We start from the raw sequence: 22,335 nt of genomic DNA, 5'->3' as shown, positions 1-22,335 counted from the left end.
TCAACACAATGTGATCGACTATATTCGATTAGAAACGACGACATGAATGTAATCATGTTATTCTCTGTTGTTGCTGCCCATTGCAGATTCCAAGCAGCAGCTGTGACAAAAATGTATTGACAAGTTCAGATCCAATTTGGCCTCATCGGCTGGTGCTGTGCGGCGAATTGCCGTCAGTTGAAGGCCGTGCAGTCCCTCCTGATCTCTCCTTGCGATCCCGTCTTCACCCCGAGCCTCCCCAGCCTGATCATCGACCTGGCGAAGGCCTTGAAGAAGCTGTTCTGGTCCGCCGCAAACTTCTTCACGACTGGCCTCGATCGCTGGTCGGTGAACAGCACCTGGTCGGAGGTGAAGAGGCCTTCCCCGTTCAGTAAGTTCTTGTAGTACACGTTGTCGAAGGTGACGGGAGTATTGAGGTCCATGTTGACGGCTATGGTCGGGTCGACGTTGCGCGGGCAGGCCCGCATCAGCGCGTTGGCGTACGCTGGGTTCAGCGACGGGTCGACGGCTGATGTGGAGTTGAAGGAGTAGAGGCGGTCCGCGAAGCGGTTGCAGTGGGAGAAGCCGACGGTGTGAGCACCGGAGAGGGCGATCATGTCTCTCGTGGTGAGGTTGTTCTTGCGGAACATGGAGGAGAGGAGGTCGACGCTGAATTCGGGGCCAGGGAGGTTGCCGGTTACTCGATCAGCTCGCGACGTGACCCCGTCGCGCCTACCCAGCTCCACGGCGAAGGTCGGACCGCCGGACTGGTCCACAAGGTTCCATCAGAACTCATCCATGTCAAGATCGGCGCAAAGATATAGATCGGTCGGAATACTTACGAGGACGACGACGTCTCTGGCGGCAATGGCGAGGATATCAGCACAGGATACAACACCCGGGCATTGCGCTTCCACCGCCTGCTTGGCCTTGATGACGGTGTCGAACCCGTCGCCGGCGAGCGAGAGGTTGTCGGGCGCGTCCTTCTCGGCGTCGCCTCTGGGTGAGGCTATAATGACCGACGCGTCGCAACCCTGCAAGCCATATCAGCGTACATCTTCTTATCATCGGGAGCAGAAAGCCCATAAATGGAACATTGAAGCAATTTGCAGTACAACTCTTGGAGCTGACTCTGTCTTTTGAGAAGACAAATCCAGCTACTAGATTCAGGCAAGAAATATAACATAAGATCTATTCACTATCGGTTCTATGTCAATTTGATTGTATGAAATTTCAAGCGGCCCTCCTCCTAATGTTCTTTTGGGTAATGTTGCAGATCTTAACTCTCGAGCACCTCAAATGAGAAACTCTACAGCATGCTTCAATGAGCTTGATGAAAGGTTTGGAAGCTTACCTCAACGAAACAATCATGGAAGAAGAGACGGAGGGTCGCCGGCACCGTGACGATTGTCTGATTCAGCTTCTTCAGAACAGCCCGCCTAACAATCGACTCCACATTGGGGCATGAAACCTGATAGAAGTTGGGATTCAGTTGAGCTTCTCCAGTCCTCAGCATCAACGCTAATCCCATCCAAGCAAGCAATAGCTTCCACAGCTCCATCCCTTATGCCTTCTCTTGATCCCCACCACCCTGCACCTGTATGTGGGCAACACAAGGAGGAAGATGGATTTTTGCAGGCTCTGCTATGCCAAAAGAACAAGAGCCACGAAGAGTGCAAGCTATATAGAGCCAATTGGGGTGATGGGGAAACGCAAAAGCCTTCCTTTACCATGTGCTTGTCCACTTTGTCCAAGAAGGCACTTGCTGTGGAGCAACACCACCATATTATTTAGCTTTGGGAGTTGCTGCCAGTCCAATAAGATCTCTACACGGCAATGGTTTATTTGTGTTTCCAGAGCTCGAGGCCAAAGTCCAAGCCTGCATCTTTATCTTGTGTAAGCTGAGCTGTGTTTGCCTGTTTACAGATGTGCTGAGGACTTGGTTGGATGCTGATAGAGGTGTACATAAATATATCTATTTAATGTCTTTGTGGGGTCACAGGATTGACTTGTGAATGTGATCACAACTTTTAACATTCCATGAGGCTAGCTGTCTTGACCTAATTGGCATCCACCCTCACATGCAGCAAGAAGAACAAGAAGTAATCAAATGCAAGTTAGTGTTGTGAGTTAAACATTCTCTTCTTTTTCTTCTGGCTGAGTGGAATCTGTTGTTGCTCTAATGATTAGGGTTTTGGGGACTTGTTTAGCAGTATCATCCCAGCAACTCTCAACCTTTCACAGTGAAACCTATATCATCAGGTGTGTTTTGTATAGATGAAGCCATTGGATCTGATAACTCTAATACCATACTGAATCCAGGATTGGGAAAATAGAATACTAGGTCTGCTGTTTCTTGATTTAACTTTGATCTCCTAGTCAACTTGCTAACTTAAACTAATCTGGAGATTTAATGCCCACATGCCTCCTATCTGTCTTGTGCAAGAGCATTTGCCATGGATTGAGGAAAAAAGTCAAAATGCTTTATGAATCATCTGTATCTTCTTGACTGCATTTGTGCCATGATTTGTGTGATTGTGATTGACATCTAACCAATTCTCTGGGGGAGTTTTGACACAATTCAGATGGAGATGTGATCTTATAACTGTCTTCATTCTTAATGGCCTTCCAAGCTTTAGATTCTTTGTCCAACAGCTGGAATTGCCCAATCTAAGACTCCAGCCACTCACAGGTGTAGTCTGACAATAACTTGTATTAGATTACAACTTGTTCAACACAAGTTCAAATTTGCTACAATGGGATGATGATGTTTAGGCTTGCATCTTCAAGCCAATTCTACTTAATCAAAATTAACCTATAAATTACATTGATAAAAGATAGAGTTTCAACTACAAATAAGATGAGGAAGAATCATTTAGGGTAGTATGCTCATAAATATTATGATTAAAATTTTACTAGAGACTCTAAAAAGTGTTCTGAATACTTTGATTTGATTAAAGATATTTCCTTAAATATCACTATTGTAAGACAACAGGATTATTTTCAGCTCAAATCAGTAATAAGGTGGTGATAATAAAAATGTAGTTAAACACTAAGATAGGTTGCCTTTTTTGCATTTCAGCACAAATATTCAGCTTGCATTGCAGACCACTTTTACCACCCAAACTTACTTCAGAAGCATACAGAATCAACAAAAAGTGTAGTTGACAAAGGTTCTTCTAAAATGCTCCACAACAAAGACAACCACCAAAAACTTATTCCTTGTGGTCAACATTGCATGATTGGAAAGGCTGAATTGTGTGGAAGAGAGTTAAGAAGCTACTACAAATACCAAGAACAATCAAATTCCCCTGTTATTTGATCAGGAATTGTTCAAACTAATGAACAGAAATACCATAATTAATTGATAAAGGAGTGTCTATTGAAGTGACAATGGACAAGTTGGGAGGAAGCAATTACTTAAGGGAGAAACTTCCTGAACTCATATATCTCAAATCAACATGGTTCCTCTACTGATATAAAAAGAGATTGAATCTTGTTAACCATCAGAACCAATCTCCTTGACTGAGCACCCCCTCCCCCAACTCCACATCCTGTATGCAATAACTCTTTGCTTGATCCCTTCAATTTTTCTTATCCAGTTTTAGTTTTGTTCACTCAATTTGCATGATAACTTACATTCTGGAATCAAACACAATGGATTAGCTTTTTTTTTTCCAGATGTTTAGTTTTCTTATGATTTACATCTGTAGATTTCCAGCAAAAAATATTAACATTTAGATGGCTAAGACATGAACTCTATCATTTATGCTTTTTAGCTATCAATATTTGTAGATCCCAACACTCAACTCATCAGCTCATATTAAGGTGTGGCAATAGTCATGGAATTGTTTGGAAGGGTCCCAAAGGTGATCAGCTGAGCAAGTCAGCTCAATTTAGGTGCAGATATCTCATTATACTTATCCCTCTAAATTTGGGTGCAGCATATATTAACCTAAGAACTTGCATAAATATGCTAATTATTTTCATTTATTTGGCTGTTTAAAAAAGGATTTCAGAACTGCAGTTGAAACTATCACCAATTAAAATGATCATCAAAATATTTATGATGGTGAGAATATTAATGATATTTTAGATAATTTAAAATTTTAAATTTATTATAACTCAAACTAACTATTGTTAACCATGGCTAATATAGTAATTCAATTTAGTTTTTTTGATGGATCTAGTGAAAATATTATATATGAATAATCTTGATATTTGGAGGGTTATATGTGCTAAATTAGAATTTGTAGAGTAAAAAACTAAAAATATATGTTGAATGAACCACAATGTACCAAGAACTGTGCATAATCAAGAAAAAAAATATTTCCTTTTTTTATATATTAGGCTGTGGATCTTTTGATATTGCATATAGATTTCCCTATTTTTATTATTTATATAAACTTTCTTATAATCTTGTTCTTGTAGTATTGCTAGCTTCTACAAACCATCTTTATTTGAATATTTCTTAGTATTGCTATAGTACAGTACTACAGTAAACACTATAGTACTATAGTATGTTCGGTTCGGTAACGAACGGTTTGTATATTGCTCGTACCAGACGATACTATTCAAAATTACATACCATATATAAAAGATTCATTCAAATCATTGTCAAGCCCACATAACTCATAATAATGTATACAAGCACACCCATTTATTTCCCTCAACTAAGTTTGGCAAACATTTAACACAATAATATATTTTATAGTGATAATTGGGTTAACCAAATGGGTCAATTCATCATACCATATGTTTAATAAAATTAAAAATATGGATAATATTATTAATTAATTTTATAATATAGTTAAAAGAGAATGTAGGAACAGATCAAACATACTAAGTGGACAAGAAAGTGAAAATAATATAGTTTTTTTTATCTTAGTTATTATAATTAAAAAACTTATATTTTAAAGTGGCAAACAATTTATCTAATCATCTGCACAGATCAAAAGTTTAGTTTCTGATTTTGAATTAACAACTCAATCCCATTCATATTTTATAACTATACTTTCAAGAATTTACAAAAGGTTAGAAAAATTAACCATGTAATCTTTTGTAAGAGGAAGGAAGAAGAGATTTATCCTTCCCTCACAGCCATGCAGAGAAGGTGAAGATAGTGGGGAAAATTCCAACTCAGTTTTCTTGAACTGTGTGCAGCCAACCCATCGCACTTACCAAAGGTCAGTGACGATGGGAAACATCAAACAGGTGAAGGGAAGCACTTGCAGCTTTCCTGGGGATGACAGGATCTGTCAGTGAGGAAAACAGTATCCTCCACCACCATCCATCCTGCGCAAGCTGGACATGAATGGCCAACAGGAGAACACAGAAGGAAAGGAATAATTGTCCATGAGCCGAGGATGAGTGAGGATTTGACGTCATTTTCTTGGAGCTGGTTGGGTTATCTCCCAGCAACACTGAGCTACAAAACTCCCATTTTCAATGCAATTCTCAAACTTGTAGGCTAGTTTTGCATACTGTGATTGGTGTCAACCCTCTCTGTGCTTTCTCTTTCTGTGCATATGTGACATCATCTGTGAGGTATAAGAGGGGGAGAGGGGAGAGGGGAGAGGGGAGAGAGGACAGGATGTCTGGTTGTAAGCTGCCAAATGTGGATCCACTGCCACCAAGACCTTTGATTGCCTTACAAGAAGCAAAATCTTTCTGCTGGAAGCAATAATGGCAGAGGTCATAGAAGACAAGGAATACCAAAAAGGTTAGTGAGATGGGAAGGATTTTGCATGGCAACCATGAAGACTCAGAGAGGCAGTAACCAATAGAATTCTTGGGGGGAGAACAGTGGACAGTTAAAACTTAAGGCAGAGAGTAAAAGCCTCAATTGCTGAAACCAGCAACTATTCATGGCTTGTTCTCTCCTCTCAGCCCTCAGCCTTTTCTTCTCTGCTGCTGTCTATGTCCAAATTCCCAGATAAAACCCATACAAAACCCTCCACGTCCTCTCTGTTGTCTCTGAGCCAAAGAGAGAAGCTGCTGAGTGTTCAGAATAAGAATTCGAGATGAGACTGTGAACCGGAAAAGTGGGAATCTTGGGTTTCATCTCTGTTCCGACGGTCTGTTCCTGATTGCCAAAGGTCTTTAACTCCAGTATATGGTGTTTCCTGCGCCAGAATTTGTGAGCCTTGTCCTCCGCACCCCCTCTCCTCGCCTCCATCTCCACAGCCAGGTCCCCAAAATCCAAGCTTTGTCTTGCCATGGATCGCAGAGACTCATCCAAGCAGCCACAAGAGGCCCCCAGGTTCCACCAGGCCCTGGGCCTCCGACAGGCAGAGAAAGGAGAAGCCACCACGGCCTCTGCAGCAGCAGAAAGCAGAGATCTTTTGCCTTCCACGGTCTCGGTGAAGGAGAGGTGGTCGCAGGTGGTGGCAGCAGAGGAGGATGAGCAAAGGAGGCAGCTTGCGCCGAAGAGGAGTTCCAACAAGGACAGGCACACGAAGGTGGAGGGCAGGGGGAGAAGGATCAGGATGCCTGCCCTCTGCGCCGCCAGGATCTTTCAGCTCACCAGGGAATTAGGCCACAAGTCCGACGGGGAGACCATCCAGTGGCTCCTCCAGCAGGCAGAGTCGTCCATCATCGCCGCCACAGGCACGGGCACCGTCCCGTCCTCGGCCCTCGCCTCCGCCGCCGTGGCTGGTTCCACGTCCCGCCCGGGCGCCTCCATCCCCGCCGGCCTCCACCGCAGGCTTGATGAGCTGGGACAGGCCCGGCCTAATTGGCCCATGCTGGCGGCCGCTAACTTCGGCCCGCCCCTCCCGGGCTTGTTGCTGCCGCCTGGTGTGCTCGATTCCGGATTCATGGCTTCCAGTTCGAGCTTCGGCACTGGCAATGGACCGATGAGCAGCTTCCTGCAGAGAGTTGGCATGCACGGGATGGACTTGCCTGGTGCCGACGTCGGTGCGATGAGCTTCGTGTCGATGCTGGCGCCGCACGGGCAGCAGTCGCCGGGACTGGAGCTGGGGCTCTCGCAGGATGGCCACGGTGGGGAGTTCCATCCGCAGGCCACGTACCAGTTGTTTCCGCAGATTGGGCGTGCAAGGGGCAGAGCAGGTTCCAGTGAAGGTGGGCAATTGCGGCACCATCAGCAGCAGCAACAGCAGCAAGCTTTTCCAACACAGGATGATTCACAAGAGTGAGAACAATGACTGGAATTCTTGTAGAAAACTTTAGGAGATCAAAAGGATGGAACTTGCAATCTTAACCCAAAGAGATCAAAGTTTGTTTTCATTACCTCGATCTTTGAAGAGTTTTCCTTCTTGAATAACTTTGAATTAAAATGGGTTTTTCTGGGGGAAAAGAATGCATGCAGTGTTCTACTCAAATATGAAACTGCAGTAGTTAACCTTTGGACCTCAATATTCTTTTTGGTTGTGCAGAAGAAGTGTACTGTTGTTGGTGAATGTTGTGTGTATATTCTATCTATTCTCTACTAACATAAACTGCAAATATAAGGTGGGAGTAGTGATAGAGAGGAACTACATGGAGAGTGAGAGAGAGGATATATCATGCAGAACTATGTTATGTGACAGGATTCTCTTGCTTATAACTTTCTTCAGTAAGAAGAGTGATAAGAGAGGAACTACATGGAGAATGAAGTTTCACTTTTGTAACCTCTAACCTACATGGATGGATGGATGGATGGATGGATGATAATAGGCAAATATTCTCCCAGAATAGTAGCTGGGAGGTATGGTAATACTGTCAGCAGCAGTCAGAAGGCAAGACTAGTTTCACAACCAACATCAGTCCAAAATACCAGTCTGAGGGAATATTTCAGAGAAATATTTCATAAACTATTTTTCTTGATGAACATGCTATAAAATATTACTTTAGGCATGGTAATCGATGTTAGATACCATTCACTAAAATTACTCCACACTTATTGATTATTCACTTGAGTGTCGTAGAGATCATGTTGGAAACTCCATCCTATCTTGATCTTTGTGTCGATCAACTATGAAGCATGTCTTTGAGTCCTCCTTAATCCTTAAGCATATGGTCCTTCGCAAGACTTCTTGCACATATGGGCTCAAATTGACTTGGCCTCATATAGGTATCACCAATATTTTTTCTATCACTTTGGTATTAGGAGGGACCATATCAAAAGAAGGTCATTCCATCAACCCACTTAACAAGCGCTCTAGCGAGAGTACTCTACTTTCAACTTATAGGATCGCCAATGTGTTTTGAAGTGTTCTTTACGATAATAAATATGACCAAAATGGCCTAAAGTATTCTATGACACCAGGATAACTAATATGGCCTAAAATACTCTTTACGAAGTCAGCATGGCCAACATGGCCCGAAGCACTATCTATGATGACAACACAATCAACATGACCTGAAGCGCTTAATACGATGCAACACAAATGACATGGCCCAAACCGTAGCCAAAATGACATATGTTGCTCCTTATGATGATAGCATGATTGTATGGCTTGAAGTACTCTCTATAATGATAGCACGATCATAAATAACTCAAATCACTCTCTACGATGACAATACAGCTTACGCAACCCAAAACACCCTCTATGGTAATAATATGGTTGACACAACCCAAAGTACTCTCTACAATGACAACACGATCAATAAAGCTTGAAGAGTGGTCAAAATGGTTTGAAGCACCCCCTTCGACGATAGCGCGATAACATAGCCTGAATGTGGTCAAAATAGCTTGAAGCACTCCCTTCGATGATAGTACAATTAAAACAACCTAAAGCATCCCAATATTTGATGCATCCTCTATGGACATAGGCTTTTGCAATGTATGATGCATCATTTCTGGATAAAAGCATGTGAAATGTATGATGTGTCATTCACAAATGAAAGCATCCTAACTTTCAATGTATCCTTTATGAATGTGAGTATCTTTAACACGTGATACGTCCTTTGTAGACAAAAGCATTCGAGGCATCTGACATATTCTTCATGATATAAACATCTTACATGCATGATACATCCTTCATAAATGAGAGCCTCTAAAATATCTAATACGTCCTTCGTATAAATGATAGAGGAAATATTCTCCCCCAACATGGCTCAATACATGGTAGTAGAGTGAGAAAGGTAAGACTTAGTCTACAACTAAGACACGTGGACATTAGTCTAAAATAACAGTTTAGAGAACATCCCACTTGTACCAAGAAATGACAGAGTGAGAAATATTTTTAAAAATATTCTCCTTGGTTAATCCTCTATAAAAGACTACCTCGGGCTGGTAACTAAGCTTAATTATTGTTTACTAAAATGTGAGTTTTTTACTTGAGCATCGGAATAACTACATCGGGAACTCCACCCGACCTTAGTTTTTCTACATGTTAGTCATAGAGCACATATTCGAACACCCCCCCCCCCCCCCCCTCCCAACCCCGGAGCATTTGAGTCTTCCCCTTTGTCATACATATATAGGCTCGAACTAAGTTGGGTTGATCCAAACATCACTAATATTTTTTGTATCATACGATTATAATTAATGCATATTATTCAATCACAAGGTATAAAAACATAGGTACAAGACTCGGAGGTAAGAATCTTATTCATTTACATATAGACATTTACATATAAGAACTACAACCATCGACATCTATAACCGTAGAAGGATTATTTTGCATTATTGAATGTTATAGTTTATGGTATTATGTATTGTGAAGAATTGTCTAAGGATTATCCCAATTCAAAGACCATATTTGAGAGGGAAATATTAGGTCAGTTAAGTTACTCATTCAATGTTATTTTGTTTAGATAATATTTTCTTAATTATAAATTATTAGAGAATTTTTATGATAAAAGGGAATTCTATACCCCGAAGTTAGACTCTCATTGCTACCCCTAAATTACTTCATTGATTATTAACTTGGACATTAGAGGGATCTAATCAACCATCTCCCAAGATGGCCAAGTCGGCTAGTGCCTAAGGTGATAGGTCAAACAAGCGCTTGAGATGGCTAGTTCGATTAAGCACTCGACACGATCATGTTAGCCAACACCTGAGGTGGCAACTAGGCCAATGCCCAAGATAGCTAGATGTGCCAAGCACCCACATGGTCGCACAATCAACGCGACAAGGTTGACATTCAAGGTGGTTAGGTCGATGAATGCTCAAGGTGGCTAAATCAATCAAGTACCCAATATGACCAGGTCCCGACCCAATGTGTGCAAACCAACTTGATGCCTAATGTAGGAAAGTAAGTCGAAGTAATTAGGGCAACGCCTCCTCCAACACACCAATCCCGAGCCAAGTGTCGAAGGGCACTTGGCCTACTATTAACCAACATATCCCGTCAATACATAATTATACTTTTGGATCCCCTAATAGTAGCTTGATGCGTGATAGCATAGATGATCTAGTCCACAACTATGACACGTGAACTTTAGTTCGTAATATTAGTCTAGAGAATATTATGTGTAATTGTGATAGATTGAGGATTATTTTTCTAAATATTTTTATCGATTAACCTATTATAAAAAGATTACATTAAGTATAGTAATCAAGGTCAGATACTATTTACTAAAATTACTCTACCCTTATTGATTATTCACATGAGCATCAAAGAAATCATGTTAAAAATCCTATTTGACTAAATCAGTTGCAAAGCAAGCATTTGAGCCCATCTTAATGCCTAAGCGAATATTCAAGTCTTTCTCGTAAGCCAAATCGAGTTGGATAAATCTAAACATCACCAATATTTTTTTCAATCAAATGGTTATAGTTTAATCACAATATCCACAACATAGACACATAGACAGATGACTCCAAGGTGAGAACCTCACTCATGCAAATATGCAAGGGTTGAATATTATAGTTTATAGCATCATATTACGAAGAATTAAGTATCTAGATTATCCCAATTTAAAAATCATAATCGAGAGAGGAATATTAGCTAAGTTAAGCTACTCCATCGCAGATTCAGATAATATTTTTCCTAATCAAATGTTCAGATAATTTTAATCATAAAAGAGATTCTACAGTAATTTCTATCCCTAAACTACTTCAGTAATTTCTAATTTAAATGTTTAAGAATCTAATCGAGAATCTTTTCTAAACTCAGGTCTTTAAAGAGAGAGAGAGAGAGAGAGAGAGAGAGAGAGAGAGAGAGAGAGAGAGAGATCTTCCTGACAAACGTTTCTGGTTGCCTCGAACGAAGCCGTCGGTGATCAATAACCTCGATGAGGATCACCGACAACGGGAGCTTACAATAACCCTTCAAGAATTATGAAGACTGTCACAATAAAACAATTACAATAACTACATATGATGAGCAATCTGATGGCGGCATTAGATACTTCCGACGTCTCTTTTAATCCAATAAAGGATAACTGTGATCAGAACAGAAGAAGGCATGACCATTTAGTTGAATTGAAGGAAGCTAACCGAGTTAAAGGAACATAATTGCACCAATCAAGGTTCAAGAACATAAGAAAATATCCACTGCTATGCCTGGAGATCAGAATTACCTATCGATATGATTAATGTTGTGTTAATTATTTATGAGTTATATTTGAATTTATTGGGGATGTTTTACTTTTTCCCAAATCACATTTTAAGGCTTTAAAGTATACTTAGAAAATCATGTTTGAGACATTTTAGAGTTTGGGTATGCCAACTAACAAAAAGAGGACAGTAGCATCAAAAATCATATAATGTGCATTTCTAAAATATATATATATATATAATTTAATTAATTTTATTTAGGTCGTAGAACATTTTGTGTGTATGTTTATAAAGGATTAATCTTCTTGAAATTTTTTATGAATTTTTAAGTATCTTAAAAAAAAGTTAGAGAAAATATTTAACTCGGGATCTCATAAATAATATTTTAATATATATATATATATAATATAAATTATAAATATAGATTTTAATATTAATATATGTGATATGTGTCCTCTTTTTCTTGCCTTTAAAATTAATTATCCTTTATTAATTTTAATTTTATTTTGACTTAAGTGGACATCTCTTACCGCCAACATTATTCTACTTCATAAATTCCATTGAGGCGTGGATAGATTCTTATAGGAACGTGCGCATATGGAGCCGACGCGTACGCCGTCGCTTCCCCTCTTTTGCCTCCGTCCCCTTGCTGTGCCCCTTACCCGGCGCTAGAGATCGTTTCTTCCATGGTGGCTCGGTGGTTCCGACCGCAGAGCACAAGGAATCGCAATCGAGTTTGATGCCCGGAATCGATTTGGCGGGGGAGGAGAGGGGAATATGGGAGCCGGAGCCGAAAAAGCCGATCTTTAGGGGCTTTTCGCCCCTTGAGCTCGGATCTGATCGCGGGGAGGGATGGGTTGCTTCCCGTGCTTCGAGTCGAGGCGGGGAGGGGTGTTGAATCCAGGGAATGGGAGGGACGATAGCCGGGAGGAGCACCCCATGGTTCCTCCCCACATCGATCGTTCGTCCTCGGGTTCGTCTTCTTTCTTTCAGTTTTTTCTTGTTAATCGAAGGTTGATCCGATCTGGAGATTAGAGAAGCAACATTAATTGAACGGAATAAAAAGATGATTTTTAATGCGGATTGGTAGTAATGTCGATCACCCCATTTATCTTTCGATGCTTTGATCTGGTTCGTGTATCTGGTGTCATTGTACTGGTGATTTTGTATGAAATTGGTAGGTTATGGCAACAATTTACGAACATGGTATATTTTGCTACCCAGTTTTATGCTTAATCAGGCTGATGTTTGTTCAATAATGTTCCCTTTTCCCTTATGATGCAACATGGAGTCGATGGATTTTTATCTGCCATTTACTGTTGATAAAATTGTTCTATCGATATCTGTTTCTTACAATTTTGTAATGTTCTTTATTCTGTATGTTTGTTGGATCTGCAGTAGCTGATAGTGTGAATCATCGAAGCAATTCAGGCTCAAAAAGGGAAGCGCAGAGTGAGAAGGATGTGTCTAGTGTTAACATTTCAGCACATACATTTACCTTTCGGGAGCTTGCAACTGCAACTAGGAACTTCAGAGATGAGTGCTTTCTAGGAGAAGGGGGGTTTGGGCGGGTCTACAAAGGGCGTCTTGAGAGCACTGGTCAGGTCAGTTTCTTTGGAAATGACTTTGCTTTAGTTGTTGTATAAGTACTCTTGATCTTTTCAGACAAACATGTTTCCTAGGAAAAAAATATGCATATTTTGTTGTGAGATTTGGATTTTTTTTGTGTGAACCTCCCCTTCTCTTCATTCTTCTCCTTTTTTATTAAAAGAATTAAATTTGCTCTTGTTCATTAGAATCTTTTCTGTCTCTACTTCTGTTGGCAGATTGTGGCTGTGAAACAGTTGGATAGAGAGGGCCTCCAAGGAAATAGAGAGTTTCTGGTGGAGGTACTGATGCTTAGCCTGCTGCATCACCCAAACCTAGTAAATCTAATAGGTTACTGTGCTGATGGAGATCAACGTCTTCTTGTTTATGAGTTTTTGCCATTGGGATCTTTGGAAGATCATTTACATGGTATGGTTTCTATATCCTAGTTTGAATTTCATTGTTTGGATTTCTCTAGTCTTTTAACTTTTATTTTCTGGCATTGTAAGCACTGTATCTTGTTAATTGTCAAAAAATAAGAGAGAACAAGAAAATAGATTAGTATCAGCTACCTATGCTTAGGAATGGCTATCTCAAAGCAAACCATGGTGCATTATCTAAAGCCGGCATGGTTGGGCTGGTCTTTGACTGGAAATGAAGTGGGCCAGCAGATTATTTTTTAGAACTGATGGGGATTGGACGATCTCACTTGTCCATATTCTGAAGTCCCTGCCTTATGAAAAATTTGGTCCAACAATTATGTGTGTGTGTGTGTGTGCCCTATCTTTTAAATAATCCATGTGCTTACATGTACTCTTATAGGCTATTCACATTGGGGAAGAGTGGAGAATAACAAAAACCGTCAGTCCTTTTTTGTTTTAGGGTGGGCCAGGATGATAGATACTATAACCAGGGCAGGGGCGGGGTGGGGCAAGAATGGTTTGAATAAAATCAACTCAAACCCGCCATGTTACCCCGATGCCAGCCCTATGTATGTTTCATATATTTATACTTTGCTTTTTTGTCTTCATTTCCTTTTCTTTTTTATGTTCTTCTGTCAAAGATATGAAAGTAGGAGTGAAGACTTTCTATTCCATATGTTGCTAGCTTGTGATACAACCATTGCAAGTAAGGTCCTGTAACTTTCAAATTGGTCTTTGTTCATGTGGCATGAATGGAACAGAGTTTCTATGACAATTGATTAACATTGTGAATTGCTACCTTTAAGAAAGATGCTTTTCCATTGTCATCCATCAAGTACCATCTAGGTCTCTAGGCCACATGTTAATTGGCTGTATACATCTTATGTCTGAGATGGAATCCCAAAGAGCGAAAGGATTAGCTCTATTAAGGATAGCATACTTTGAAAATCAAAGGCCACTGTGTTTGCTTAGTTTTGTGAAAAAGGTTGCCTGTCTTACTCTTCTTTAATGCTACATTTCAAGTTTGTTAGTAGGGAAATCTAATTATCTCTGAGGTCATGATCTTAATCCACTTATCCAGCCAAATCTCATTCCTGAATTTTTAATTGCTTAGTATTGCTAAAACAGCTGTGTGAGTCTAATTCAACATTACACAATAATGAAACCAAGTTTGATTGGTAGATGACAAGTTTGATTAATTAAGTCGGGTCTTGTTCAGGTTAAGATCAAATCATGATAATACTAGGTGGAAGTTTCTATATTCTTACATTCTAACTTTTAGTCAGGGTTGAGTCTACTAATTTCTTTTAGCAGTATATTGATTCCTAATTTGATCAGGTCACCAAAACATTGGGATTTCTTCTCCTTAGATTTCCTATTGGCCACTTTTAAAACTCTCCAAGACCCTCTTCTTGAAAGATGAGAGAATGCTTATCTTCTTGTATTGCCCCTAAATCTTGACAAGCACAAACTCAAGACGTTCCTCAAGTTTGCAGGGAAGAGATAAATGTGCTGCATATGGAAGATCATAAGGACCAAAAACAACATGTAGATCAAAGAATTCTGAAGTCGAACCTCAATGAATTCAAGCTGTCACCAAAACTTTGTTACATTAGTTTCTGGGTTCTTTCCTGCTTGAGCATGCCAGACGGTTAGCATAGATATGATAGCAATCCACAACAAGTTTTACCAAACAATTTCTGTGATGGGGATGTTGTTATCCATTATCAAACTATAATGCCATCATGTTCAAGGCATTTACTATCAGAAACTTTGTAGCTCATGATTGATTGAATGATGTGCCCCACTTTTACTGAAGAATCATCGGAAATTGATGTACCCTGATGTTTCTTCTCATAGTTGAATCTGGGATTATGCTAGCTTGCTATCTGATCAACACTCCGGTTGCTGTAGGAATTACAGGACCAATCTGTCCTACAGATCTTGTCAAAGAGGGTATATAAACTTGTAAACTCATGGTTGTCAGAGCTTCAAGGATCTCAATAGGAAATCTATCATGTTTGTTGATCCTTAATTCAAGAATGTACAAGCGACATATTGAAACCCATGATTTCCTCATTCTTCAGATCCTTGACAACATATGCTTATGGTAAAGCCAAATTTTTGTATGTTCAGCGGCAGTTAACCATGATTATCAAACCTTGGGTTCTGGACATTTCTGCATTCTCATTTTTGCGTTGTTGTGAACTCAAATTTGAAACAAAGTATTGATCAATATTAGCTTGAAATTCTTAAAAGGATCATGGCCAAAAGTCATGAGCTGCAGCATGTCCTGTTGCTCTAATATGGAATCTGATGTGAACTAGTTGATCTAAAGAGAACAGAAAATAACAGATGTAAAAGAACATGACATTTTTCATAATAAAGATCTGTTGGTCTGTAACTTGAAAGTGTGCTGGCTGAATTCCTTCCTTTTAAAAGTTCTAACAGTTGCAAACAAAAACAATCTATATCACCACTAGTTGTTGTACTTAGTTATTGAACTAATAGTATATTCCAATTGATTTTCCAAATAGGCAAATCTCTCCTTAAGTAGAACTATTAAAATTGTTTACATTAGTTGATTTATAGCCCTTCTATAGGTTATATGTGTGGACTTTCTACCCCTGCTGCAAAATGACAAATTGAATTGACATTCAATACAACGGAAAAAAAGAAGAAACGTGTAGGTAGAGCCTAATTTAATGAAATCAGTCTTAAAAGGTCTGTTTTGGAATAAAAGTATTCTCTTCTGCTTTCTTGGATAAGCATCATCTCATGATTTTGGATAGCCATGTGGCCCACAAACTTTTCTAAACATTTTCTGGACTGGCTTGCTTTAAGGTTGGTATCTTGAGTATCAAGTTCTCCATTCATAGTGGCTCAACGTATTTTTCTGAGTGCCAGCACACACATAAAATCAGGCACCAGTCTTCCCAAATGCAAGTTTTTTGTTATATCATGTTAGTTTTACAGGGTTTTGAGAAATCTTATCCAGGTGGTGTTGTTACTTTTAACAGAAACAAGGAAATCTTTCTTTGGTTTTTGTTCAATGTCAATATTTAGAATGTAATGATGCCTGCAATTTTCACCAAGTAACAATTCCTTGAGAAGAATCATGAAACTTTAAGATTTGAAGACTAAGTTGTTAGTTCTCAATTAGACTTGGAATCACATTTCTTTAGGTCCTAGCTTTTATCTTTAAGCAATAAACCTCAAGAGACCTCCAGTTTTAGTTATTCATATGACTTTCTGTGATTTATATGATCGTTTGACTTGTTCACAAATTGGTTTGGTGCAATTAACTCAGTTCTTCCTTGATCGTCTGAATATATTTCAGTACAATAGGGATGGGATTTTCTATTCTTGGTGGAAATCATGTATATCATGTCCAAAGCACCTTTTGATCTTGTTCCCGCATGCTGGACATGTTGCACATAGTAAATTACTACTTTTACCTAAAAGCAACGAGAACCTTTGTTATTTCATAGTTAAATTGGAAAAAGTCATTTGTCCTGCAAAGCTTTAAGAACCTAATAATGTTTTGATATATTTGAGAGCTTGAATGATTACAGATCTCCCGCCTGACAAGGAACCCCTGGACTGGAACACAAGGATGAAAATTGCTGCAGGTGCAGCTAAGGGGTTGGAATATCTCCATGATAAAGCCAGCCCACCAGTCATTTATAGGGACTTCAAATCGTCCAATATATTATTGGGTGAGGGGTTTCACCCAAAGCTCTCAGACTTTGGTCTTGCAAAGCTCGGTCCAACTGGCGATAAATCTCATGTGTCAACGAGGGTGATGGGCACCTATGGCTATTGTGCTCCGGAGTATGCTATGACTGGACAGCTGACAGTTAAATCTGATGTTTACAGTTTTGGAGTTGTACTTCTGGAGCTGATAACAGGGCGGAAGGCCATTGATAGCGCATTACCACATGGTGAACAAAACCTTATTTCCTGGGTAAGCTTCTTCATTTGTTCATACTAAATTTATCGTTTGATGCTATTATCATGATCTTGAATGTTGGAGACTACTTGTGAGTTATATCAGGTGTGTCAAGTTTGATCTAGAAATATATGGTGGAAAATTATCAAGTGAGCACAGCAACCTGTTATGACTGACCTATTTGTATTCTTGTCCTTCCATATGCGTTAATTAATGTAATTCTTCTTAATCATGAAGTATTTATAATTACTCAGATAATTTGGGCATACATCTTTTTGAATAAATTCAATGGAAAATCCAAGTCATGAGCACCATACAACAAGAAGCCATAATGTTCCAAGTTCCAACCATACAGGTTAGTTTAAATTCACTCACTTAAAGCACTAAGTTGACTACTAACTTTAGTAGCAATTCTGCTGCATAGTAAATGAAACTGGCTCCAAGTTAGATTTGATGACTTGGTTGCATATAACATAATATCAACTGAGCAAATAGTTTATCCATATATATGGGACCAACTTTAAATTGATGAAAGACTGGGTTAAACATTTTGACAACTGTAATGCATTCATCTGCCTATTCAAGATGCATATTTCTATGGCAAACTGGGATTATTGTTTAGATTGGAGAGCAGCAGAGACTTTTATGAGCATAAATGTGAATAATATTTTATTGGTAGAAAAGTTCGTCGGGTTTTCAATGCTATGATTTAGGATGCATGAAAAGACATGCAAATTTTCTCCATGTGTTTCATCAGATTTCATGTATTCCCAGGCAAGGCCCATGTTCAACGACCGAAAAAAACTCCCAAAGCTTGCCGACCCTAGATTGCAAGGCCGATTTCCAATGCGTGGGCTTTACCAAGCACTTGCTGTAGCATCGATGTGCATCCAAGAACAAGCTGCTAGCCGTCCTGGAATTGCAGATGTCGTCACTGCTTTGTCCTACTTGGCAAACAAAGCTTATGATCCGAATGCCTCGCCTGCCTCTAGTAACAGATCTGGGGGTGACCATGATGAAAGAAGAATCCGCGGAGGGAGTGGAATGATTACAAAGAATGAGGAAGTGGGAGATTCTGGCCGAAAACGCGAGCTAGAAGGATCAGAGAAAGAGGACTCACCAAGGGAGATGGCTGGGATCTTCAAAAAGGATTTTGATCGGGAGAGAGCTGTGGCAGAGGCAAAGATGTGGGGAGAGAATTGGCGGGGGAAAACACGAGCCAGTTCACGAAATGCTTCAAGTGCTAATAGCTGAAGCTGAACACTTCTCTTCCCATTTTTTTCCTGTACAAGAGAAGTGGCAAATTATAGCAAGTACCTGTTAACAAGTTAGCTTATTTTTCCTTATCTAATTCCTTTTTTCATGGGAAGAGAAAGAAAACACACTCTGCATCCGGTAAAGATGGGTAATGACTGAAGAGAGTATCGGGATTTCTTGTGCTTGTTGTAAGTTCAAGAAATTTTTGCATGTTGTATTTTGCCTTTTCTTCATCCTGACTGAATAACTTGTGGGAAGGTTTTATCCATCCCAATTTGAGTAGGCAGGCTGTTTCGATTATACTCTAAAACCTTCCTGCATCTGTTGTAGAATTGTGAAGGCAAATGTATCTGAATCAAAGAAATAGAACTCTGTGCATCATCTTTGAATAGCTGGATTGCTTGTCCAGTCGGGTTATTTATGTTACATTGGAGAAAATTGTTAGCTTCTTATTCTGTACTCCTACCAACAAAATTTCCATAATGAACCTGTAAAGCAAGTTTTGTGTTTAAAGGTGGAAAGTGACACTGAACTTTTTTGTTGCTGTAGCTGTGTCTCTTTATCTGAATTGTCCCTCCATTCTGCATCATGATGCCCCCAGCTTCATCTTTCTATTCTGCTTCTTGCCAATACCATCTGCCTTTAGTTATTAGTCCATTTTTTTTAGGTTATTTATATATTTTTTGGATTTAGGAATTAGCCTACTTCAGCTAGTAATGGATCGATGTCTCTTTTGATTTTATGGAAGAATCACCAACTTTATTATTGCAAAAATAATTGATCCTTGCACATTTGGTGCACTTGGTTTGGAGAGTGAGACACCTCTATAGAATACTATTTTACTCGGAGGCCAAATGACAATACTGCAGGAAAAATGCAAAAGAAAAAAAGAGAGAAATAAACAGAAAGATAAAATAGATTAAATCGAAAAAAGAAACTTGAGACGTATCTAAAGCATTACCAAAATTCAAGACTTCAAATGATAGCAGAGATGAGCAGAAATTGAGGCACACAGGTTATATGCAGAGGATCATAGATAAAATAGTTCCTGGTTGTCATTGATTTGGAGTGATGCTGACAGGGCTTTGTTTCCTGGTTCATCACACATGCAGTATTAAAACAATAGAATGGAAGCAAGGTTTTATTTTCTGATTCGTCCTACGAGTTCTCAGGAGAACGATCACATAAGACATCATGTAGAATTAGGAAGATGAGCATAAAAGTTTACATAAGTCGAGCTGGGTTTTATTTTCTGAAAGAACAAAGTAGATGTCTAAGCATCACATAACAAAAATTAGATGCTGCTGAAAGATGGAAGGAGAAATTACAAAGCAGTGAAACTACAATTTACTGCATGGATTGGAAACGTTTCATGATCATCATGCTCATGTCCATGTATCGTTGGGCACAATTGGTAAGGCAGGTGGATTCGCTAGAGCTGAACTTGCTGCCAGGGGTGCCCGTGATGCATTTATCCCAACATACGCTTGTAAGCTTCCCCACCATCTCACTAACCATTGCTTTCTGTTTCTCTTGCTACACAAAAACAAACAAACAAAAAAAAATCAATCAAATAATATACAACACAGACTATAATCTTCTGTGACTAACACTATGCCGTTACAAATCACCATTTGTTTGTCAAGAAAGTAAGAAAAATGGTGATATGGAACAGAGATTGTGCTGAATATACTTTTCTTTTTTTTTGAAGGCCAAAGGGTAAATGAGGAAGGCAGAATTCAAACATAAGACAAATTGTTAAAAGTCTTTACCAGCTAATCTACCTGACATTGCAATGAATATATATTATTCAAAGTAAGCCCAACTTATCTACACCTGTCGTATTATCATTGCATCCTAAGAAACATTCTCTGCAAGAATAATATGCAACTGCAATAATCTTTTTACCATGTTACTTACAATTGAGATTTTCCAATCATTATATTCAAGACAGAAGATCTTGCCAAACAATAACTGGTAGCACATAACACAATTGTTACTTTGAATTGAATGGCAAATGTATACACTAGTAGAACATTGACGTGGCTATCAGCTAACAAAGTTTAAATTGAAGTTCCTTATGGGATGGTGGATAAAGATACATTACGTAAATGGTTTTAGTTGTCGCTCACATGAATGTTGTATAGCGATAAGCATAAAAGGAAGCACAAAACTTTGCATGTATAAAGAAGATTGCAATTTGTAATCATTACTGAGGAAGTTCAGAGCTTTCAACAGTCAGAAGACCCACCACAACTATTCATCAAGTCCTCAATTTTATCAAGAGACAAAGCGTTTATAAAGGACAAAGTTATTCAAAGTGGCAATGTCTCCTGTTACTATGATTTTCATTTCTCCAGAATAAAATTAGAATAAAATGAATCTGAATACGAAAGATTCAACAAATTTAAATTTCAGAAGTCAGAAAAGATAAAAAACCAAAATAATAAAAACAAGTACTTAAACATAAAGGCAATAGAACTTATGGCCTCCAGTTTTGTGCACTAAATCATAAATTCCTCCATTTCAGATATGCAGATATCTAAAGAAGTTGATGGTAAAAGATAAGTTAATCAGCTGGATATGGTGACTCTCAGAAAAAGATAGTCCAAGCTGAAACACCCTTTAAATTATTTATTGAAACTTGACTATTAAAAACCTATCAGTCGTTTCATTTAAATCCAAACTTACCTGTTATAATCTTTTTTTTTTTTAACTAATCTCTTGAGCCTTCAATCAATATACTTTCAATGCTTTACATTTCTCTTCTTGCATCTGTAAAATTCATTCTCTAACCAATACCGAAGGCTCCTCCAGTACCCCAGCCTCTATAAAAAATACTGGATTCTCAAAAGTTTCATACATAACAGGCCATCTAAGGTAAAATTTCCACTGAACTCCTACTAGAGAATAAGCAAGAGAGAATAAATAGGAAAGATGGCTACCACTGAAGACGTTAAAGTATATTAGAAACATCAATTCAACCAAATATAAATTTGAATGCAAGTAGAGTAGTTTCAAACAACAATTAATTGGCATATATGCATACACGAAGACAGAACTGCTACAGGAAGCAGGCCATAACACAATGTAAATTATCTTTCCCTGATCTTAATAACCCACACATTTTTTGTGAGTATTTAGGTCAAATTGTACATCTTCTACCCATATTCCACAACTGATACGCCCCCCGTTCAACAATTACAAGGCTCCTCGACATTCAACCCTAAACACCACTTACCATCCAAGAGAAACAGGAAGAGGAGAAACAACCGATGAAAAACATTACATTACGGACACTACAAGATGAAACAATTCTAACCTCGAGGAAGCGCTGCAGCTCGGCGGAGTTGTCCATCTCACGACGTCGTCCTCGACCGGCTCCTCCTCCAACCCCAAATCTTTCCCCGTCGGCGTCTCTCCACGAAAGCGAGCTTCCCCTAAAACCCTACCACGTCACGTGTTGAACCGACCCGCCAGCCGAACGGTCCAGCCGAAACGACCAGACCGTTATGGCCGGTTCGGTCCGGTCAGACATTTGCCCATTATGGGCCGTAATGGGCCGATCCGTTATGGGCATCAATCTGCTGATATAAAATGAAGGTGTAACAAAGTAAGTGACGGGAGCTGTTGGCTGCTATAATAGAAAGTGAGGATTGGTTGGTGACTGAGAAAACAGCCCTTCA

The 22,335-nt window shown here is 39.3% G+C and overlaps 4 protein-coding genes across 4 annotated transcripts; 2 read left to right on the top strand and 2 right to left on the bottom strand.

Moving 5' to 3' along the window:
• On the bottom strand, positions 1-1,829 carry LOC103986030 (peroxidase 51). Its single transcript, XM_009403896.3, has 3 exons — positions 1,334-1,829; positions 822-1,013; positions 1-746 (listed from the first exon to the last, which is right to left on the bottom strand). Exons 1-3 carry the CDS (start codon positions 1,538-1,540, stop codon positions 174-176), a joined length of 972 nt encoding a protein of 323 aa, XP_009402171.2. The 5' UTR covers positions 1,541-1,829; the 3' UTR covers positions 1-173.
• Positions 1,830-5,560: 3,731 nt separating this feature from the next.
• Positions 5,561-7,356, top strand: LOC103986029 (transcription factor TCP20-like). Its single transcript, XM_009403895.3, has one exon. The coding sequence runs from the start codon at positions 6,198-6,200 to the stop codon at positions 7,134-7,136; it is 939 nt and encodes a 312-aa protein (XP_009402170.2). The 5' UTR covers positions 5,561-6,197; the 3' UTR covers positions 7,137-7,356.
• Positions 7,357-12,015: 4,659 nt separating this feature from the next.
• On the top strand, positions 12,016-19,040 carry LOC103986028 (serine/threonine-protein kinase PBS1). Its single transcript, XM_009403894.3, has 5 exons — positions 12,016-12,404; positions 12,830-13,035; positions 13,258-13,447; positions 17,016-17,407; positions 18,167-19,040. Exons 1-5 carry the CDS (start codon positions 12,284-12,286, stop codon positions 18,644-18,646), a joined length of 1,389 nt encoding a protein of 462 aa, XP_009402169.1. The 5' UTR covers positions 12,016-12,283; the 3' UTR covers positions 18,647-19,040.
• Positions 19,041-19,872: 832 nt separating this feature from the next.
• On the bottom strand, positions 19,873-22,128 carry LOC103986027 (mitochondrial import inner membrane translocase subunit TIM8). The gene is made up of 2 exons (XM_009403893.3): positions 21,972-22,128; positions 19,873-20,185 (listed from the first exon to the last, which is right to left on the bottom strand). The coding sequence occupies exons 1-2, from the start codon at positions 22,005-22,007 to the stop codon at positions 19,997-19,999; spliced, it is 225 nt and encodes a 74-aa protein (XP_009402168.1). The 5' UTR covers positions 22,008-22,128; the 3' UTR covers positions 19,873-19,996.
• Positions 22,129-22,335: the final 207 nt, after the last annotated feature.

Source organism: Musa acuminata, chromosome BXJ3-5 (assembly GCF_036884655.1).
Source record: "Musa acuminata AAA Group cultivar baxijiao chromosome BXJ3-5, Cavendish_Baxijiao_AAA, whole genome shotgun sequence".
Lineage (NCBI taxonomy): Eukaryota > Viridiplantae > Streptophyta > Magnoliopsida > Zingiberales > Musaceae > Musa > Musa acuminata.
Note: the sequence above shows the minus strand (reverse complement) of the source record. Positions and strands in the feature narration are given on the sequence as shown.